This window comes from Gigantopelta aegis, chromosome 9, assembly GCF_016097555.1.
Source record: "Gigantopelta aegis isolate Gae_Host chromosome 9, Gae_host_genome, whole genome shotgun sequence".
Taxonomy (NCBI): Eukaryota; Metazoa; Mollusca; class Gastropoda; order Neomphalida; family Peltospiridae; genus Gigantopelta; species Gigantopelta aegis.
In genome coordinates, this window is record NC_054707.1 from 73,431,225 (window position 1) to 73,453,582 (window position 22,358).

Sequence of the window (22,358 nt, forward strand, 5' to 3'; positions counted from 1 at the left end):
GGGATCTTTTATATGTACCATCCCGTAGAAAAGATAGTACATACCATGGCCTTTGTTACACCAGTTGTGGTGCACTGGCTGAAACGAGAAATAACCCAATGGGGCCACCGACGGGGATCGATCCCACAGGGACCGTGCATCAAGCGAATGCTTTACCATTGGGCTATGTCCTGCCCTTTTTTGGAAAGATGCACATCCATAGTAATAATACCAAAATACAATATACCAAGGAGTTTCCCAAATTTGTATTTAAAAAACAATCGTGTTTATATCTAGTCATAAGATATCATTCTGGTCTAACATTATACATGAACCTTTCTCCCCCAAAGACCACATAAAAAAAAAGAGTTAATGTCTCTGGGGGGTTTTCTCCAAAATTGTGGGTGTGAGAGATTTTATTTTGACATTTTAAACAAGATGGAATATATTATACAAAACAAGAAAGTCATCACACAAAGGTGTGCTTCAACCTGTCATGTTGGTAAGTAGATTTGAGGAAAATTGCTATTTTCAGGTCCTTAAGTTTTTGAAAGTGATATTGGTCATGGCAAAGGGCCACACCTCAATACATGTACCGGTATCGTTGTTTAGAAAAATAATAATGTATTTTTTGTTTTAATTGGGCAGGACCTTTTCGGGTGGGCTGTAGGGGACACTCTCCAATATTTTTTTTTTAGTGGAAATCCAGAAGTGATGTTGCAATAGGATTTTGATACAACTGGTTTTGTTTACACAAAAAAACTAATTCTAAAGATGGTAGATTTCTTTTGTTACAGTATGAAAGGTCACTGCAGAGAAAGGATGCTACAATAAAATTTAAAATATAATATTCTTTAACTGGTAATAGCATCACAGAAATAATGCAATGCTAGCCCACCAGGTGGCATCGTGAAACTGGCCTCAGTGGCGCAGTGGACTACAGGCTGGTAGGTACAGGGTTCGCAGCCTGGTACCGGCTCCAACCCAAAGCGAGTTCTTAAGGGCTCAATGGGTAGGTGTAAGGCCACTACACCCTGTTCTCTCTCACTAACCAACTAACAACTAACCCACTGTCCTGGACAAACAGCCCAGATAGCTGAGGTGTGTGCCCAGGACAGCGTGCTTGAACCTTAATTGGATCTAAGCACGAAAATAAGTTGAAATAAATGGCATCGTGAAAAATATTGCTGATCTCATTAAATAGTGAAATCACTCTTCATAACCATTATGTGATTAAACAAACAAAAGTATTAGCTACGATGGGTATTAAAAGATAGAGTGGGGGGACGGTGCATAATCTTATTGCACATATTTCACATAAACTGGTATGTTTAAAGATTAAATCTTATAATCACAGTAATATCATCACAACAATTAAGATAATAAATATTGTGAAGCATTATACTTCATGGCATAAAATATTTAGATCTCACATAACCATTTTGGTTGTTACTTTTAACCCAAGATTCAGGTCATTTGGTTTCAGTAATAACTACCATAATCCATCTGTTCACACGCCTTTACTGTTTCCTTAGTTGTGTATATTAAAAAAAGTTAACAAATGTTTGCATAAAATTGTGTGCCCTATACATTATACAATACATGGATAAACAGATGCATATTTACAAAACTCACCAAAATGTTTACAGAGTACATATTATGTCTTTAAAATACTAACGAACAATTCAAAATTTATATCAAAGTAAATCGATGAGGAATATTATTTAATAATTCTTAGAAATATAATTTTGGCATAATGTTATGCTTCTCAAAAACGACTACACCCAGTACAGATGTTGTTCTAATCTATTAAAGCCACTGGCTCTAATTTCCAAGGATCATAGCTTTTGTGGTTTGTATTAAATGCACTTTAAGCTAGTACTACAAACACCAGAATGACTAGAAATGCACAGAACTTGCCCATTTTACTTGCCTCTTTTTAAAAAAAAATTAAATTATGATCCCTGTAATATTTAGTCTAACTCTGAGCAAGAGGAATGGGTAGGTGAATTAACCAAAATTAATAACTTAAGCAAAAAACTTCTAAATAATGTGCAACGGTAACAGGAAAAAATTATAGGCCTATACTGGGTAATGGCTGAAAATATTTTACACTATTTAAAAACTAGGTCATTACCTTCTTCCGATACATGTAGTTCCATACAAGCTTGAGTGAGTATTTGTTTATTTACAAGACTGTAAGATGAAGTAATGATGTTTTAATGGTCAATTCAGGCCTCCGAAAATTGCGAGAACGGTTGTTTCATTCTCGCGTCGTTTGCGTAAATCTAATTTTGCGTAACCTATTTTTTGTTTGCACTAAATTTGGATCACCATTTATATGGATATAACGAGTTACACAAAAAGGAAATGGGTGACATGGATTTATTTCTGTGTAACCGATAAATGGGTCATGCAGATTTTCAATTATCAGAGGCCTGCAATTTTAATTGAAAATTGATCAGTTTGGTTCTACAAATATGATTGATTATAAAAATCCACTGTGTGGGAAAATGTTATTAATTAAATGTAATTATTCTTCCAGTTTAGATGATTGAATTTGTGTAAATTATATGTTAGGGTTAGTGTTTGTTTTCATATCTACATAAAAAAAAGAGATATTAATTAGCTATTAAAGGTAAATTTTTACATTGTAGGGTCCTTGTAGTTCATGCGCACATGATTCTAACCAACTGTATAATCGAAAGTTGATTGGTTGGTGATCACTGATTATAACCAATGAAATTCTAACTGATTTCCCCAACACTAAAATAAAGACTTTTGAAGCCTAGTTATTCTGAAAAAAAACCTTGACGTCCCAAACAACGTGAAAATCACAGGCTGTGTTATGTGCTGTCCTCTCTGTGGAAAAGTGCATAGGAAAGACCGCTTGCTGCTAATGGAAAAAAATGTAGCAGGCTTCTTCTGAACTGGGAATGAGGTTGAAGGTCACAGTAGTTTTATTTTTGTTTGTTGTTTTTGGGGGGAGAGTAGGTACATCTTGCAAAATTCAGGAAAAATTGGGTGCCACTTTCCAGCGCTGATAATGATAGGACCTGTATGCCTATGTTGTGACAGCCTGTATAAATGTTTAATACTGCTGGTTATAATATACTGGTAATAAAATACATGCCCATGTTTAAGAACTCATTTTGCATCAATATTCTTCAGAAGACTCAAAATATCTAATGCAGTGTCCCAAGGCAACACTTGAGGTGACAGTGATTTTTCTTCACCTTTCTGCAACTTGCTTATTTTCTTCAACAAAGAAAATCCCAAACGTGGGCAGAGATAATCTTGTGATCTTAGAGTCAGCCCTGGACAAAGATCATTGGAACCATCACCGATGTACATCACCTTCGAGAAGTTAATCCCTTGATCTTTTCGTTCCTGGATATACTGTTGAAGAATATGACCTTTACAAAGGTTGACTGTGCTCAGATCACACCAGTCTTGAGTGTGATACCGATTCACCATTAGGCATCCCGAATTGGAGAACTCTGCTGGGTTTGTGAACACCTTTGTGATTTTCTGTTTCAAGTTGAAGTTCGTCAGTATGAAGTCAATGAACACGGAGTTGGAATCGGATATGATAATGACTTCGTATTTTTCACTGTCTCCTACGTATTGAAGGAGGTCCATCATGCCTGTGGTAAGTGGAATCTGGTGCATGCAGTCTTCTACGCTTTTAGCTGTGATTCCGTGTCTGTGCAGGAACTGAAATATTTCTCCCATGTATTCCACCCATCCATCATGTCTGTATTTGTCTTTGATGTCTTGGGGCAGTTCTTTGTTTGGTACCAAGTTCAGAACAAAAAGGTCACTGTTTTCATCAATTATTGTATGATCAAAGTCAAGCGCAACCAGTATCTTATTGGTCATTTTGCATCTGAAATAACAATTAGAAAATGTTGCATATGCGTTAAAAATTAAATCTATCAGCAGATGTGTACAGAAAATTGTGCGGGGGAGGAGGTAGGTGTCTAGACTGTGACAAGTCAACTTTCTAAGGTGCTTTGGGTAATGCTCTCCTGGGAAATATACTGGTATTTTTGTTGTTTATTTTAAAGAAAATTTGCTTGGTTTAATGAATGAATTATACTGATATTGGGTGTCAAACAAAGGTAAGAATAATTATGAACAGATGAATAGAATTGAAGATGCTGAACACTTCTTACACTTTCGTCCACTACATTACGTAGTTCGAAATATCCATTTGTCAAATTACCATAATCTTAATTGTAATATTTTACTACTTGGTGACCCAAAACTTATAGTCTCTTAGAAAATAATGTTATATTCAAATCTGTTCAAAACATTCTTTCTCTCTCTTCTGACACCTAATTCTAAATAATGTACAATTCTTCCTCGTCACCTTTTCTTCCTTCTATTTTCCCTCTTTGTTAGTAAATTTGGAACAAGTTAAAATAATGTTTTATTTTATTGCTTGAAAAATATGAAAGTACTTTCCTTTGGCCTTGTCACTAACCCTAACTCTATTATAAGTATTTATAATGTTCTTTATGCGTGACAGTGCCGGTATAATATCCGCCCGGTCCCCTCCATTATTATTTTTAGTTAGGGTTGAGGGTTAGGGTTGGGGTTGGGGTTGGGGTTGGGGTTATGGCTGGGGTTAGGACTAGGGTTAGGGTTGGAGTTAGGGTTAGGGTTAGGGTTAGGGGAAGGGGGGACCGGGCGGATATTTTTCCACAGTGCCAAAGGAAAGTCCTACCGCTTTGCTCGACAATGAAAAGTTAGCTACGGCTTATTCAAAGACCATAAAACGAAATTAAAATATTAACGATTTTAGGAGAGACGTTGATATAATCTGCCTACAGGGGACGCATCGGAGCATTTCATATGTTAGGTAAACATATTTTTATTTACGTACAACATTCCCAGTTTTTGCGCACAAACGATTGTTTTAATCGTTTCATTAGTATTCATGTAGTGTGAACATAATTCTTTTGATGTTATTTTCATTCTCACCTGAACAGAAAGGTCAAGGACAGTTGTTGATGTAGGTCATGGTCATCTACAACGGAAGTGACGTTATAGATACATATGTTGTGCTTGACAACATGAAAAAGTTTGTTAATTGAGAAAACAGTTGTGAAAATTAGAAGGAAACTAAAAATTACGTGCTCAAAATGGCTACAAAAGTTTTACATGGAAGGCGAAGGGGTCAAGAAAGAGGTAAGATAAAATACAGGACAAGTTTATTAACAAGTAAAAAAATAATGGTATATTTAATCCACAAGATCATGAAATTGATCGTGGGTTACACCATTTGACAGGGTCACAGAGCCATAGTCTATGTGATAGACAGAACATCGTCTGTCATAATTACAGTTACACCTCCAGTACTGGTCCACTAAACATTTAACCTCGCTGCAAACATTATTTTAATCAGACCCTATCAAGCAATGACAAACATTGTGTGGTTTGCGTGATTTCGGGATGTAGCTCAGTGGTAAAGTGATCGATCCCCATCAGTGGGCCCATTGGTTAGTTAGTGCACCATGACTGGTATATCAAAGGCCATGGTATGTGATATCATGTCTGTGTCATGGTGCATATAAAAGATGCCTTCCTACTAATGGGAAAAAAATATAGCATGTTTCCTCTCTCCATCACTTCATCTAAATCAATGGAAAAAAAAAAATGTGCAAGAGTTTTACAGAACAGATGAAGTTGAAAATCCTTTTGGTCAATGATGCATCATATTTAGTAGATATATAGCCTCCAAATGCTCTCAGGAGTTCCTAGACATCATAAACCTGATGGAATACCTGTGCGTTTTTTTAAATCTGCATACAGTGAGCATGTCCTAAGGTATCTTAGAAGTTATGATACGTAGAAACCAAAGGCTGTAGCAGAAATTATATTTCTCGACATGAGGGAAAATTTACTATTGAAAAGTTGAAGTTATCCCTTTTATTATCCACATGATTCAACATAACTGAGTTAATAATAATAATACGAAGCACACATGTAATAACAAGTGTAATGACATAAATTTGTGAAATATGACGTCATTTCACCATCTCCTTCTAGTTGTTGTTGAAACAATTTGAGACGGTCCTTGTTATTCATAAAAAAGAACAATAATAATATGGATATATAAAGAAATTATTACACTAGTGTTATGTCAGGATTTATGTATTACCCTCACTCTTTGCTCGGGCAATACAAAAACCATAAAATGAGTACAACATACAAGCTCGTATTATAATCTCTATTTATCATACAGCTTAGTGTGGAAATAAGTGTCACTTTGAATCTTTATGCATTTATCAAGGTAGGAAATTTATTTAATACATTCAGATGTTTCTTTTATTTCTAACTCTTTTGAATAAATTGATCAATGGAAATTTAATCTGTAGTCCTACTCTTATTGAATTACCTAACACCCATGACCTATCTAGAAGAGTAGTTCCCTAAGTTCAGTTTAATAATAATATACTTGAATACAAAATCAGGTTTCTGAAAATTGCGAGAACAGTCGTTTCTTTTGCATGTTGCTCAGGCAAATCTAATTTTACATAACCTATTTTTTGTATTTGCAAAATTTTTAGCATTATGTACATAGATATAACAGGTTACGCAAAAAGGAAATGGGTTACATGGATTTGTTTCTGCGTAACCACAGAATTTCAGTTCTCACAGGCCTGAATATTGACACATTCATTTCAGTTGTGACTCCTGAGTTTTGTGTTCAAAACCAACAAAATAAACCACTAACAGACGTCAAACAAGTCACAGTTCTCACAAAAGGAGACTGGAATCGTATCCAGGACCAACTGAACAGAAGACAGATAGAACAAGAACGTATTCAAAGAATTAAAGCAGAAAAAGAAGAACGGAGGAGTAACTCTAAGGAAGTCATTAAAAACTGGACAAATACAGAAGTTGTAAGTAATATTATATGATTATATTGGTTCATGCTTGAAATAAAGTCTTCTGGCAAGTCTCTAGCTAGCTCTGGGTGATCGGAAAATATCACCAAATCATCACTTTAACCTTCAAAACTTGCAAAGTCCCAGTTATTTTCAAATGAAATAACAATTATATAACATGAAATTTATTAGCTAAATTAAAATAAAATTCACCAATTGTTTAAAAAATTTGCAATTGGCGAACTTAACAAATGCCAGAGCTATCCCCGAGTTAATAAAATCATAGTTTTGTTTTGTTTTTTAATACTCTTTTCTTTTTTTAAGGATTCAAAGTAATATTTTGCTTAGGCAGCATATAATTTTTTTCAATAAAAAAATCCAGCAATGTTAGTTGTAACCCTTTATCAGCCTTGGATTTGAGGCTGGTAGGTACTTGGTTCACATCCCTGTACTTGCTCCCACCTACAACAAGTTTTTAACAGTTCCATGGGGGAGATGTAAGGTCAGGATATCAACTCAGATGCCTCTATCACTCACCACTAACAACCATCCATAAAGCCTCTGTCCTGGACAGACAGCCAATAGATCTCTTTCACATTCCCATTGTGCATGTGCACGAAGAGTAACGTCCCTTTCCGAAGTAGATGGTAACGAGGCTATATACAAATTGCAGGGCATGATCAACAGTTGTCATGAGCGTCATGAGCAGCTTCGTAGGAGCTGTGAATCTCTAGCGACTAACATACATATTTTGTATAAGATGGTAATATGGCTGCAAAAAACGGTCTACTAAAGTTTACATCGGAATGGTTTAAGACCAAAAGCAGAGAAACATTAACTTAGACGAAGTCTCTGGAGCCGCCTGTCAAGGGTTTTTTAACAACACAAAATTTAAAGATGCATACAATAAAATTAACTTTAGTGGAATGCGTTTGCTACTTTTAACAATTAGAATTATAGTTAAATATTCACACAGATTTCCAGTGATTCTCCATATGTATCAGTATTTAAAATTTAATAAAATATGCCTCCCTTCTCCCTAAAACCCCCAACAAAACCCCTAACTCACATAGACCTTTATCACAGCTCTATTTTCCCCTTATCATTTTATTAAAAAAAGACAGTCGTACAACTACTAATCAGTGTTACATGTCTATCCACAAATTATTTATTTATATATTTACTTACTTATTACATGTTTTTTTTTTTTTTTTTTTTTTTTTTTCACTATCATTTATATCAGATACTTACAACTTCACTTGAAATAATATCTGATATTTACGAAGTTTTAAAAATATATATTTATTTATTTTATTTATTTTATTTATTTTATTTATTTTATTTATTTTATTAAATTTCTTTCTTTCTTTCTTTTATTTACTTTTCACTATCACTTATATCAGTCTTCATTTGAAATACTGGTATTTACGAAGGTTAATTTTTTTATTTTTTTTAGGCCCCTACATGTATTTATTTATTTATTTATTTATTTATTTATTTATTATTCAGTTTATTTTCTTTGTTTGATTCTTTCTTTATTTTTACTTCACCATCATTTATATTAGTCATATACAACTTCATATGAAATATCTGGTATTTACGAAGCTTTAAAAACATTTATTTATTTATTATGCCCTATTTCTTCTTTTTCATTCACCGTTTTAATTATTTCGGCTTAAATTCAGACTTGGTCTGTTTATTTTTTTTTGATTGTCCGTCATCCGAGGCATGGTACTTAATATGTTTGCTTTCAACATTCAAACAAAGTACCTTATGACTGCGTATAATAAACCCTCATGAGTTTATAATAAAGGTTAAACAATCTTACTTCAAATTTAAATAGCTGTATATACAATACAATTACATTTCTGACCATTCTCAGGTCGGTAACAACCGAGAAGTCGGAGGAGGGGGTGACTGTAGCCCCACTTTTATAAACCCAGTTTAAAATATGGCTTTTGCCCCCCCCCCCCCCCCACCAACTAGACTGTGTCCCTCCAATACAGATTGTACCCCCTCCCCTCACCCAACTCCAGATATCATTCCTACGGGCCTGTTTTATAGGACCATAGCTCAAATTTCATATGTATCATTTAATTTTATTCCAAATACCAAAATTAAAAAAAAATAACTTGGTGAAAAGAAATCCCGACAAGAATCCTGAATGTATTTATCTGTATAATGCTTTATAAATATTTAAATCATGTTAAATACAATAAATATCTGCATACATACATGCATGCACACATTAATATTATTACAGCCCACATCTGATATTTATTACGTACGAATCCGAACCAATAGTTTCTCAGGCGTTAGCAACCAATTTTTTTTTTGTTTTTCATGATAAGCAATAATGCACAAATGTCTCCAATAAGTCTTGTTGGATGTCGACAGAATTTTCAGGTTCCCTACTGATAGAATAATTAATCCTGGAGATATTCACATTCTTATCACATGGCCTCCCATTGTCTATGCCCTCCAACTTGTACACAGGGCTATTTTTGCGAGATCTCACGTGAGTTCGTGGTTTGCGTCCTCGAGTTACCCCGCAGAGGGCACATGTGCAGTGGAATGAGAAAGAGGTCTATTAACTGATGTGTGTTCCTAGGACAGCATGTTTGAACTGTTAATTGTATTTAAGTTAAAAAAATATAGCTTCCATAAAACACAATGAATGTAACCTAACTAAAAGTGACCTAACTCAAATTTTTATTCATAGCTATAATTTCATCTTATTTTATTCCTCCATCTCCTCCTCTCCAGGGGCGGGACATAGTCCAGTGGTTAAGTGTTTGCTTGATGCATGGTCGGTCCGGGATCAATCCCCGTCGGTGGGCCAATATTTTTCACTTCAACCAGTGCACCATGATTGGTATAGCAAAGGCCGTGGTATGTGCTATCCTGTCTCTGGGATGGTGCATATAAAAGATCCCTTGCTGCTAATCGAAAAAAGAGTAGCCCATGAATTGGCGGCAGCAGGTTTCCACTCAGTATCTGTGTGGTCCTTAACCATATGTTTTAAAACATTTTTCTTCCTTCCTCCTCCTCTCCATTAATAAAATACAAGAACACAGGGTTTCTAGATTATGGTAGCCCCACTCCCATGGCTAGTGATATTCAATTTTGGGCTAGTGAATAACTACTATTGCCATGCCCGACGGCTAGTGAAAAAAAAAGAGTCAAATGTTGCAGTTAAGTCTATTTTGTAAATATGAATATCCTGTACCCACCCCAAATGTTAGTGTTTTAAGCTCTATCTCCTTCTTTAGGTGGCATATCAGATTATTACTATTATTTAGTAAAATTGTATTAACTTAAAGTAAAGTTTGGCTAGTGAATGTTTAATTGTTGCTAGTAAATTTTTTAAATCACTGATCCCATGGCTAGGGGATTTTATAAAAATTCTAGAAGCCCTTAAGAACAATTAAAACACAAATTGTATTTCTTCTTATTTTAGGGAAAGGATTTAGCTCAGTCGGTTGAGTGCTCGCCTAAGGTGCTTGCGTCGCAGGATCGAACTCCTCAGTAAATCTATTCAACTGATTGGATTTTTTGTCATTCCAACCAGTGCACCACAACTGGTCAAAGGCCATGGTATGTGCTTTCCTGTCTGTGGGAAAGTGCATATAAAAGATCCCTTGCTGCATTAGAAAAAATGTAGCAGGTTTCCTTGGTTGCTTACGAGTCAGAATTACCAAATGTTTGACATCCAATAGCCAATGATTAATTAATCAATGTGCTCTAGTGATGTCGTTAAACAAAACAAACAAACTTCTTCTTCTTATTTATTTGTACATGAAAATACTAATGCACCAGCCCTCTACAAAAATGATGTTTTGAATTACTTCAGATGAAATATTTGTTCTAATGATGGCCTTGACCGTTTCAGGGTAAGAGATTGAAAAATCTGGAAGCGCGTAAGTTACGTCAGGCGAAAGAGGAAGAGGAACGCACAGCTATTGATTTGGAAGAAGCTAAATACCAGGCACAGCAGAGGAAGGAAGCCATAGACAAGGCGAAGACCCAACAGTATTACCAGACAGACAGAGTGAAATCCTTCCATGTTAGTATCTGATTGTCAGAGGAGCCATTTATGTGTTGCCTAGTGCATGAGGGGGTGGGGGAGCTTGGGGGTATGGGATATATTACAAAATGTTATCGGGTTGGGAAGACAGTGTTTGTGAAGAATTGAAAAACATTTTCTTACTTATAAGTATTTGACATGCCTAGATCCAATTAAGGTTCAAGCACGCTGTCGTGGGGACAGTCCAGCAACATCTCATTTTTTTTTACAAAATAAATACAATCATTCAGGGAAGACAGTGTTTAATGAAATATAACCAGTCAGGGCCATATTGGCTGTTTTACAGTTAACCTTTAAAAGAATATATATATATATATATATATATCCACTGTTCATTACCAAAAGAAAACACACTGATATATTTGTTAAATTATGTCACAATTACAATGAAAATAGAGGTGCTGACAAGGGTTCTGTGAATTTGAAAAAAAAGAGTATTTGTTTTTAAAAATTAAAAGTACATTATAAAAAAAAAATTCTGTCGTTAGAGTGCTCTGCTGTTGACGGAGGTACTGAAGGAGAGGGAGGCCCAGCTGGAGCTGAAGCAGCTGATTGCGAAGGCGAACGATGGCAAGGACACGGAGTGGACGCGGCTGCAGCAGCACGCGTATGAAGAGACTGTCCAGAAGGAACAGGAGCGAGCAGCGGCTAGGATCAGGGATGCCAAACAAAACGAGGAGTTCCTCAAAGCACAGTATGTAAACCAAATGGTTTTAAAATTGTTTTAAATTACTTTTTAATTTAATTACATTTTTTCAGGGGGAAGGATTTAGCTCAGTCTGTTGAGCACTTGTCTGAGGTTCTTGCATCGCAGGAACCACCTTGGTGGATCTGTTCAACTGATTGGGTTTTTTTTCTCATTCTTCCTACAACTGGTCAAAGGCCGTGGTATGTGCTTTGCTGTCTGTGGGAAAGTGCATATAAAAAATCCATTGCTGCTAATGAAAAAATGCAGCGGGTTCCCTCTGATGACTATGAGTCAGAATTATCAAATGTTTGACATCCAATAGCCGATGATCAATTGATCTAGTGGTGTTGTTAAACAAAACAAACTTTAACAAAACAAATTTACTTTTTCAGGGCAAGCTCTGGGTGAGCAAAACATTTTGCCAAATTGTTTATTAAACTGAAAAAATTGCCAATTATTTTCAAAAAAATGTGAATTATTACATGAAATTATTTCACCAAATTAAAATAAAATTCGCAATTGCTATTAAAAATTCACATTTGGAGACTTTGGCGAGTGCCAGAGCTAGCCCTGCTTTTTCAAACTCTAGGTTCTTTTCACCTAGTCCATCGTGTACTAAAGTTATCCACATGGATGGATTTTTTTTTTTTTTTTTAAACTTTAGTGGTTGAATTTCTGTTTTTGTTTTTAGCTTTATTTTCGTGGATTTATTGTTATGGGTACACACCTTGGCTATCTGGACTGTTAGTCGAGGAAAGGGGTTAATGATTAGTTGTTCATGAAAAATAAGTCTGTGTGGTTGCCTTACCTCTTCCCACTAAGCTGTTAAAACGTACTCTGGGTGCAAGCCGAAAACATGATGCGAACTTGTACTTACCAGCCTCAACTCTGATGGCTTAATCACTAAGCCACAGATGCTGGTCATGAATTGAATATATATTACACAGATTTTGTAGACACATAACTATACAAGGATAAAGTTTGTGTAGTATACACTCATATATATTATTTATAGAGTTGTAAAAAATATAAGAAGGAAAAGGTTTATGTAGGGTATATTTAAAACAAAAACGCGTTAATTAAGAATGAAGTTTGTGATGATATATTTTTATAAGATTTTATAACAGTAAAAGGGAAAAGTTATGTCTGATGAAAAAGAAGAAAAAAAATCAAATGTCTAAAGCTGGTTTAAAAAATACTTGTTTAACACTTGTTTTAAAAATTCGCAATGAGACATGTAAATTGCATTTAAGCAGTTAATGGGGCCTAATTGACAAAGCTTTTTTAAGCAACATTGTATGGTCCTTGAAAGTCTGTTTGCATCACACAGTGAAATGGCAAAGTTGCTAAAAATGTAGCTGTATTTAGTGAATGGGCAATCAAAAGTTCAACTTTAAAGTTATAAAATGATTAATAGATTTGAAATAATTTTTAGTGATACATATCTATCCATTTTACTAATAAGATATGCATCTTCGATAAAAGGACAGCATTTGTATATACATTTTTATATATGTTTGCTTAAAATTGCTCTTTTGATACATTAGTTTTTATTTAAATTCATTCATTCATTTATTCATTTTTTTTTTTTTTTATCAGAGCTCTTGAACACCAGAGAGAGAAGCAAAAAGAAGCAGAAGAAAACACGATTGAAGCAAATGAACTAAAGAAGTTGGCCATGCAGTATGAAATTGAGAAGAAACAGCTGGAAGAAATACAGCGTGATGAGAAGAAACAGCAGATCCTAGAGAATCGGCAGCAACTGTCGGAAATGAAAAAAATGAAACAGATTGAAGCCCAGCAAGAGGAGGTGAGTAATGGTGAATTGGTTACTTTCGCTCTTTGTAATCACAGGTTTTCTTGGCGTTTCGTGGTTACGTTCACAGTGAAATATTTACATTATCAGATGGTAGGGTTCAGTCTAGATGTGACATTGCAGTACAAGGATTGTTTAATTTAGAGAATGCTATATGAGAGACCACCAATGCTTGTATATTACATTAAGTATGTTTGATGCCCTGTTTGCAATGTATGTAACTATTATAATATAGTAGTTATAATTAATATATTATAATATACTCTTCAAAAAAAGTAGGGGAACCTGAAATATTAATGTTAATATCAACTATTAGACCAAAAATATGTTTTGACCACAGACATCCTAGTAAAGAACATTCAGGTCTGTTTATCAACACACCGAAACACATTCCATAGTTTGCACGTGCATCACGCAGTTGCCATTAATCACTGTGGAACATTATTTCTGTCAATCGTTTTCATTCTGTTGATCATACAGTTGTTATTGTTTTGTTTTTAGTCATTTTTATTGTTTGAATTTGCGATTTACTGATGAAAAAACATCAACTTTCAAATTTCACTTCTGACCCCAATCGTCCTTCAAGATCTTTGGTGGTCATAAAACCTACTGTAATACTGAACTACCGGTTGCAATGTTTGCTCAATTAATTCACTATTATCATATAACCATTCCCCACAGCTAATATACCGCACAATTTTGGCAATTGTAAATTCTTATTAGAGTTCCCCTACTTTTTTTTTAAGAGTATATAATAGTTACAATTAATATACATTCATAAACAAAATTCCCTCAAACCCCAATAACATATATTACATGTTATTGTGGTTTGAGGGAATATTGTTTATGAAAGTATATTAATTGTTGTTATAGCTTAGAGAAGGCCATATGGGAGAGCAGTCTCTGTTTGTACGGAATGTGTCGCCTTTAAATAAAGATTATTATTAGTGGTATACATAATTTTAGTTTTGCTTGGTACTGTAATCTATTGTAAACTGATGGTTAGTATGTTTTGTAATGTGATTGGTTAATGATATTGTTTTGTGGGCATCAAATAGACAATAACACCCACAAATCTAGTGATGTCATTAGAAAATGAGACAGGCCAAGTTAACTTTTCAGGCTACCACCGTGGGTCATAAATGTCATTTGCAGGCATCAAATAGACAATAAAAACAACAAGTCCAAAAACTCCTTATGGTTACCTCCTAAAGTAACCATGCCACCACAATAGATTTATGGATATTTTTTGACAAACTTTATGATAAGAACAGTCTTTGGCCATACCTTTCAACATTTGCATATGTTGGTATTTGCTAATTGTATTTTTAAAACACTATTAAAACCAAATAAACATTATTAATAAATACTTTATTACAGAACTCTTTAATGGCATCACAGTTTGTTTTCCATATTATTCATGGACTGAAATGTTTTAAATATAATATGCACATTATGTTTTATTTGAATATGTACCAGTATTTATTAAAATACTTCTATTATGAAGATTTTCTGTTATTTCTGAATATCCATGAATGAAAGACTGTTGTAATTTCATTTTATACATACTCAGATAAGCACTTTTCTTTTCTTTGAACAGGAGGAAGATGAGGAATGTCGCATATTTGCTGCTGCCAAAAGGAAGATGATGCAGCTTCGAGCCATAAGAGAGAAGGAGATGCATGAGTATGACTTACAAATATCTTTCTGTTTTATTTTATTGTTTACATGAATCAGATGAATTCCAGGGCAGGGTCAGCACTACCTTTGGGCAAACTAGATGCTTGCTGAGCCTCCAAACGTCAATATCAACTCGTTGCTCTGCTATGATGTTCGACAGCTGAGCTTTTCTAAAAACAATTTTTCATCCGTCCATATGTTGACTTTTCCTTTGATGTCTATCTAATCCTAGAGACTGAGTTTTGTTTGGATCATTCTGAAACTTGGTATAATGACCCTCTGGGGTACTCCACAAAGTAAAAGACAGATGTTTTAGAAATTTGAATTTAGTGAGGCCTGGGACAAACACTTGTTCACTAGGCACTCTTGGATTGGTTGAATAAACCAAGGCCGCAACGGTATCACAAAATCCCAATTGAGACCATCCCACACTCACGACGAATGCCACTGAAGTGGTCTCTTGAACCGTCAGAACCACACATTCAGCGCAGCTGAAAGTCTATCTTTATATTAAATTTTAAAAATTTAACATTAAACATTTAAAATTCTATTTTTTCCTACAGTTATGATTGGATAGTTCTAAAACTGAGTATTGATACTCTTGGGGGCAGTCTTCACAACTAATAGAGAAAAATTTGGAATTTGTGAATTTTTATTAAATTAAAACAGTTACGGTATGTAGAAATTTAATAGGGGACATGTATTGGTTTGGCAGAACTCTCAGAATGCTTGATTATATTAATTTTATCTTGTGAAATGACACTTGGGGTACATAGGCTCCCCTGGGGTGATGACCTTGAACTACATGTAGTATAATCAACATGTCTAGATCATCCGTTAAAGTATATTGCTGTAACCCAACCAATAACAATACCATCTTTGGTTAATGTTACAGATGTTTTTGTAATTAAATCTTTTTCTTTCTTTTTTTTAAACATAGACAGATGCATTGACCTCAGCTGGATGTCATCATGACATGTTAATACATTGATTTGTTGTATTATTTATTATTCCAGAGAGAAACAGAGGCATTTGAATGAAATAAAAGACAAATTAGCCACCCAGATGAAAGAAAAACTGGATGATGAAGATACACGCATCCTCATGGCCGTGGAAGAAGAAGAAAAGAAGCAAGAGGAGGAGGAGGCGGTGAAGCAGAAGAAAATGTTAGAAGGAATCAAAGCTCAGCAAGAACACCGGCTACGACAAGTGTGTATTGTTAACACTGTGCCAGTCAGTGGGGACATACTGACATTTATGTTCTTCACATTTACTCTGACCTCGTATTATAGTGGGGCGGGACATAGCTCAGTGGTATAGCGCTCATCTGATGCACAATCGATCTAGGATCGATTCCCATTGGTGGGCCCATTGGGATATTTCTCCTTCTAGCCAGTGCTCCAAAACTGGTGTAACAAAGGCCATGGTATGTACTATCCTGTTTTTAGGATAGTGCATATAAAAGATCCCTAGCTGCTAATCGAAAAGAGTGGCCCATGAATTGGTGACAGCAGGTTTCCTCTCTGATTATCTGTGTGTGGTCCTTAACCATATAACCCTAAATAAAATGAGTTGAGTGCATCGTTAAATAAAACATTTCTTTCCTTCCTTCGTATTATAGTAGTTTCATACCTGTCGCCCTCCCCTGTCATTATCAACACTGTGCCAGTCAGTCAGAACATACAGACATTTATGTTTCTCACCTTTACCTGTCACCCTTCCCTGTGATTATTAACACTGTGCCAGTCAGTCAGGAAATACAGACATTTATGTTTTTCATATCTACTCTGACCTCATATGTCATAATGGCAGACAATTCACCCTTCCTGGATTCCATGGGAGACTCCCGGAATATTATCAAGTCTCTTGTTAACCTGCCAGGAGGACATTTCTCCCAGACAATTTATATTTTTAAAGCAAATTTATCTTTTTCACTCTGGTGTCTCTCCTTTTGGTCATTTATTATTGTTTTCAGTTGTACCTGTAAAGAAATTGGAACTAATTGCAGTTTCCCACTCACCACAATATTCGTACCTTACTGACTATATTTATTTTGTTTATAACGTCTGCTCGTCTTACCCAAAAATAGATTCAGTAACATTTACCCTGTGTGTGTTATATTAATTAGTTCCAATCTACTAACCCCATTTTGTTTCACGTTGATCTTGAAAATTTAAGGACCACTTTAATAATGTTTTCACATAATTTTCTCTCATAGAACATTGTCCATGCAATGGATGCAGCCCTAAATGAATGCAGTTTAAAATTTGAATCACATTAACAACTACAAAACATTACTCTCCTACCTTTAATTACGATTAGATTTCCCCCACAGAAATCTTGAAAAAACCATTACAATGACACAGATTCCACATATTAGATGATAACCATGTCACCTATATTGACTTCGCTGAGATCACATAGAGCAAAAAACAAGTCATTTTGTGCCTGCCGCTATTTTGAGGGGTGAAAGGATGTGACATAATCTAACAATGTCATAAGCATTCATGATAACATATTAATTATGTCATATACTTTGGAAGCTTCCCCCCCTCGTGAAGAGTATTCCATAAAAAAGTAAAATGGCAGACAGCAAAAAATTGCATAGAAGATATTAGCAAAGTCGAGATAGATGGCATGTTTATGATCTAGTATGTGGAATTTGTGTCATTGTTATGGGGGGTTTTCATGATTTCTGTCGGGACAAAATGTGGGTAAAAATCTCCGTAGTTAAAGTAGGAGAAAAATTTGTCGTAGTTGTTTACAATGTGGTTTGGACTTCAATTTAAATTAATTTTTCAGTTGAAAGAAGAAGAGGAGAGAAAGAAGAGAGAGAAGATTGAGATGCTTGAACTACAGCGGTTACGTCAGGCAGCAGACGAGGTTTTCCAGCGCAATGAGTTCGAGAAAGAAAAACGTAGACTGGAAGCGGCTCACAATCTGACAAAGCATCATTTGGATCAAATCGTAAGTTAAAAAACCAAAAAGAAGTCTCACAACAGGCCTGTGTTAGATACCAAAAAGCTGTTACTTAAAATATGCTGATGCGTCATTAACCAAACATGCCTTTTTTTCTTAAAAGAAAGAATTTTGTATTTTGGGGTTGTTTCTTTTGTAATCACAGAAATAAAACAAGATCATCATTAACATAAAAAGTAAAGTATAGTTTGAAAGAAATAGCCCTAGATACTAGATAGTGTAAAAACGTTTTTGGCTGTTAGTTTTTAAATTGCACATTACTTGCAACTTCTTGCTTAAATTATCAATCTTAACAAATCCAGTGTGTTTCTGATCATACTAGTGTTTGTACATACGAGATGTAACAAACGCCCCAATTAATTGTTGTTTTCCTCCTCGGTCTGAACTGAAGAGGCTGGTGAGAATGTACTGTATGTGTTATACAGTGTGTTGGCTTGCATGACGTCAGCCGATATATGTCACCTGCAGTAGTCAGTAGTGGTATACAGTGTGTTAGCTTGCATGACGTCGGTTGATATATCTCTCCAGCAGTAATCAGTAGTGTTATACAGTGTGTTAGCTTGCATGACGTCAGCCGATATATCTCACCTGCAGTAATCAGTAGTGGTATACAGTGTGTTGGCTTGCATGACGTCAGCCGATATATGTCACCTGCAGTAGTCAGTAGTGGTATACAGTGTGTTAGCTTGCATGACGTCGGTTGATATATGTCACCTGCAGTAGTCAGTAGTGGTATACAGTGTGTTAGCTTACATGACGTCGGTTGATATATCTCTCCAGCAGTAATCAGTAGTGGTATACAGTGTGTTAGCTTGCATGACGTCGGTTGATATATCTCACCTGCAGTAGTCAGTAGTGGTATACAGTGTGTTAGCTTGCATGACGTCGGTTGATATATCTTTCCAGCAGTAATCAGTAGGGGTATACAGTGTGTTAGCTTGCATGACGTCGGTTGATATATCTCACCTGCAGTAGTCAGTAGTGGTATACAGTGTGTTGGCATGCATGACGTCGGTTGATATATCTCACCTGCAGTAGTCAGTAGTGGTATACAGTGTGTTGGCTTGCATGACGTCGGCCGATATATCTCACCTGCAGTAATCAGTAGTGGTATACAGTGTGTTAGCTTGCATGACGTCGGTTGATATATCTCTCCAGCAGTAGTCAGTAGTGGTATACAGTGTGTTAGCTTGCATGACGTCGGTTGATATATCTCACCTGCAGTAGTCAGTAGTGGTATACAGTGTGTTAGCTTGCATGACGTCGGTTGATATATCTCACCTGCAGTAGTCAGTAGTGGTATACAGTGTGTTAGCTTGCATGACGTCGGTTGATATATCTCACCAGCAGTAATCAGTAGTGGTATACAGTGTGTTAGCTTGCATGACGTCGGTTGATATATCTCACCTGCAGTAATCAGTAGTGGTATACAGTGTGTTAGCTTGCATGACGTCGGTTGATATATCTCACCTGCAGTAATCAGTAGTGGTATACAGTGTGTTAGCTTGCATGACGTCGGTTGATATATCTCACCTGCAGTAATCAGTAGTGGTATACAGTGTGTTAGCTTGCATGACGTCGGTTGATATATCTCACCTGCAGTAATCAGTAGTGGTATACAGTGTGTTAGCTTGCATGACGTCGGTTGATATATCTCACCTGCAGTAATCAGTAGTGGTATACAGTGTGTTAGCTTGCATGACGTCGGTTGATATATCTCACCTGCAGTAATCAGTAGTGGTATACAGTGTGTTGACTTAAATGGTGTCAGTCGATACCTCTCTCCAGCAGTAGTCAGTAGGTTAACAAATGCCCCAATTAATTGTTGTTTTCCTCCTCAGTCTGAACTGAAGATGCTGGAGCAGCAGGACCGCGACAACCAGCTGGCACTGGACAAGGCCAACGAGGAGCTGATCGCGGTCGAGGAGACGCAGTTCCAGGAGTACGCCAACAAGGTGATCAAACACTGCCAGGAGGGCGGCCGCAACGTCTACCCGCTTAAGAAGGCCGCCAAGGAGGGTGCCGGCGGAGGACTGGGCCCCGTCTTCCCGGGGAAGGGGGGCATTCGACCTAGCTACATGGTAGCTGACAAGACTGGTGTACAGCTTCCATGCTACAAGGGCGACTCCACCGAATCCACTAAAGAACTCGTCAATGGAAAGTATCCAACTAAAGCAAGAGTTGGTTTTGTGTGGTGAAGAAAAGTCAATGTTTGTGATAATATTTTTTTATGGATAAAAACTGGGGGGATGTATGCAAAAATGTTCATTAGTAAGGTATTCATTCACTCCATGTACATAACTCGGATAAGAATCGAGAACATTAAGGAGCCTGTTTGGGGTTTTTCAACTTGGACATGCAGAATGGAAAAAATACCATTAGTTATTGTACTTTTTTTTGTTTGTGGTTTTACCAAGTGTTGTAAGTAAGTATCATTAATGCGATATATTTGTTATTAACTTACAAATGATCAGGATGGCCAAACAGTTGAATTTACATTTCTTATGGCTACCGTCATGGAATGAAATTTTAACACAGTATTATTTTATCTTGCGGTACCTTAAAAACCTGAGTGAGTCATGACTAACCCTGTATTCACAGAAAATCTACTACTCTTTTACTCTTCAAATCTTAAAAACCTGAGTGAGTCATGACTAACCCTGTATTCACAGAAAATCTACTACTCTTTTACTCTTCAAATCTTAAAAACCTGAGTGAGTCATGACTAACCCTGTATTCACAGAAAATCTACTACTCTTTTACTCTTCAAATCTTAAAAACCTGAGTGAGTCATGACTAACCCTGTATTCACAAAAAATCTACTACTCTTTTACTCTTCAAATCTTAAAAACCTGAGTGAGTCATGACTAACCCTGTATTCACAAAAAATCTACTACTCTTTTACTCTTCAAATCTAAACATATTATTAACCAGAAATATTTAATAATATAAATATAATATTCATTCAGGGAGATGATTTTACTGATTTTCTATACAGCATTAATTGCACATATTAGTAATAATGTACATGTGTGTGTCCATGCATCTGTTCATGTATGTATGGGTGTGTGTATGGTGTGTGTATGTAGATATATTTGTAAAATATTATTTTTATTAGTATAAACAAAGTGAAGTATAATTGAAATTTAGATTTAAACATCTCAAAAATTGCTCTTTGACATTCAGACCTAGGATAAATGCACCTTGCTTAATATCCTGTAAATATGTTAGTGTTTCTATCAAACCAGTCATTTATTTAAGGCAAATAACGTCATTATTCAGTTTAGTCTTATGGCTGATATGATCTTAATATGAAGATAAATCTGCAGTTATGATTTTGTTTTACACCGTCTGTAGTTACACAGAGAATAAAACATTCACAACCTTCATTCCACTGTATAACCTTCATTGTTAGACTGGTATCAGTCATTTGGTCATATAAATATTCAACCAATAAAACTACTGAATTATATATTGAATGTAACAATCATAGCCTTGAATTGTTTTTCATTTTTAATAAAACATATTGTTTTTGTTTACGTTTTTGTGTTTAATATTCTGTTACTTAATATATTATTTCAGTTTGTAACTGTTGATGTGAAGAAATAGGCCTATGTTGTTTTGTATATTGAGTTAGTAATCGACCCTCGAAATTCAGATGATCTTGTGACAGCAAATATTGTACAAATAATAACAAAATACCCAATGATAAAAATGCCATTGCAGATAAATTTTGCAACAGCTTTTTTGCACCGGCACTTGATTGCTGTCATGAATTTCGAGGGCTGAATAAATGTAGAAAATTCTTGTAATAATGAATAAATAAAAGAAAACCCATCTTGCTTGTGTTGGTGTTGAATTAGGAAATGGTGCAATGAATAAATATCACTCTCCAACCTGTTGAAAAACTAATTATATGAATATTATTGACAGGGCCGAACTTCGCCAGACAATATTGTGGCCCAAAACAAAATATTTGGGCCACTAAAATTTCATTTTCAGTGGCCCAAAGTTGCTTTAGGTAGCCTATAAACACGAAATATTTATACATGTGTATTTCATGTATTTTAAGTAAGCATATGAAATGTGCTTCAATAAAATAATATTGATTTGAAGAACCACTTCTAGATAGCAAAAATACCAACACATGATATTGAACGGAAAAATTAAAAGAAAACGCTGACTTGATGTTGTACTCCAGATTGCGATGCCATTATTTTTTATGAATCC

At 35.5% G+C, this 22,358-nt stretch overlaps 2 protein-coding genes across 3 annotated transcripts; one reads left to right on the plus strand and one right to left on the minus strand.

Moving 5' to 3' along the window:
- Positions 1 to 1,022: 1,022 nt before the first annotated feature.
- On the minus strand, positions 1,023 to 5,023 carry LOC121380536 (pyridoxal phosphate phosphatase PHOSPHO2-like). Of its 2 annotated transcripts, none has more exons than XM_041509389.1 (2): positions 4,969 to 5,023; positions 1,023 to 3,868 (listed from the first exon to the last, which is right to left on the minus strand). In XM_041509389.1, the coding sequence occupies exon 2, from the start codon at positions 3,859 to 3,861 to the stop codon at positions 3,127 to 3,129; it is 735 nt and encodes a 244-aa protein (XP_041365323.1). In that variant the 5' UTR covers positions 3,862 to 3,868; positions 4,969 to 5,023; the 3' UTR covers positions 1,023 to 3,126. The 2 variants fall into 2 exon arrangements, with proteins under 2 accessions (XP_041365323.1, XP_041365321.1); XM_041509387.1 differs by lacking the exon at positions 4,969 to 5,023 and adding an exon at positions 4,871 to 4,952.
- A 17-nt stretch (positions 5,024 to 5,040) lies between these two features.
- LOC121380537 (coiled-coil domain-containing protein 173-like) lies at positions 5,041 to 21,969 on the plus strand. Its single transcript, XM_041509390.1, has 9 exons — positions 5,041 to 5,175; positions 6,676 to 6,893; positions 10,771 to 10,944; positions 11,454 to 11,659; positions 13,253 to 13,463; positions 15,070 to 15,155; positions 16,166 to 16,358; positions 17,952 to 18,116; positions 19,970 to 21,969. Exons 1-9 carry the CDS (start codon positions 5,130 to 5,132, stop codon positions 20,324 to 20,326), a joined length of 1,656 nt encoding a protein of 551 aa, XP_041365324.1. The 5' UTR covers positions 5,041 to 5,129; the 3' UTR covers positions 20,327 to 21,969.
- The last annotated feature ends 389 nt before the right edge of the window (positions 21,970 to 22,358 follow it).

Excerpts from the sequence above, each read along its gene's own strand:
- LOC121380537 (XM_041509390.1), top strand. The coding sequence starts at position 5,130 with ATGGCTACAAAAGTTTTACATGGAAGGCGAAGGGGTCAAGAAAGAG. Across the intron at positions 13,464-15,069 it reads TTGAAGCCCAGCAAGAGGAG|GAGGAAGATGAGGAATGTCG; the intron begins GTGAGTAATGGT and ends TTCTTTGAACAG. Across the intron at positions 15,156-16,165 it reads AGAGAGAAGGAGATGCATGA|AGAGAAACAGAGGCATTTGA; the intron begins GTATGACTTACA and ends TTATTATTCCAG.
- LOC121380536 (XM_041509387.1), bottom strand. The coding sequence starts at position 4,926 with ATGAATACTAATGAAACGATTAAAACAATCGTTTGTGCGCAAAAACTG. Across the intron at positions 3,869-4,870 it reads GCGCAAAAACTGGGAATGTT|ATGCAAAATGACCAATAAGA; the intron begins GTACGTAAATAA and ends TTGTTATTTCAG.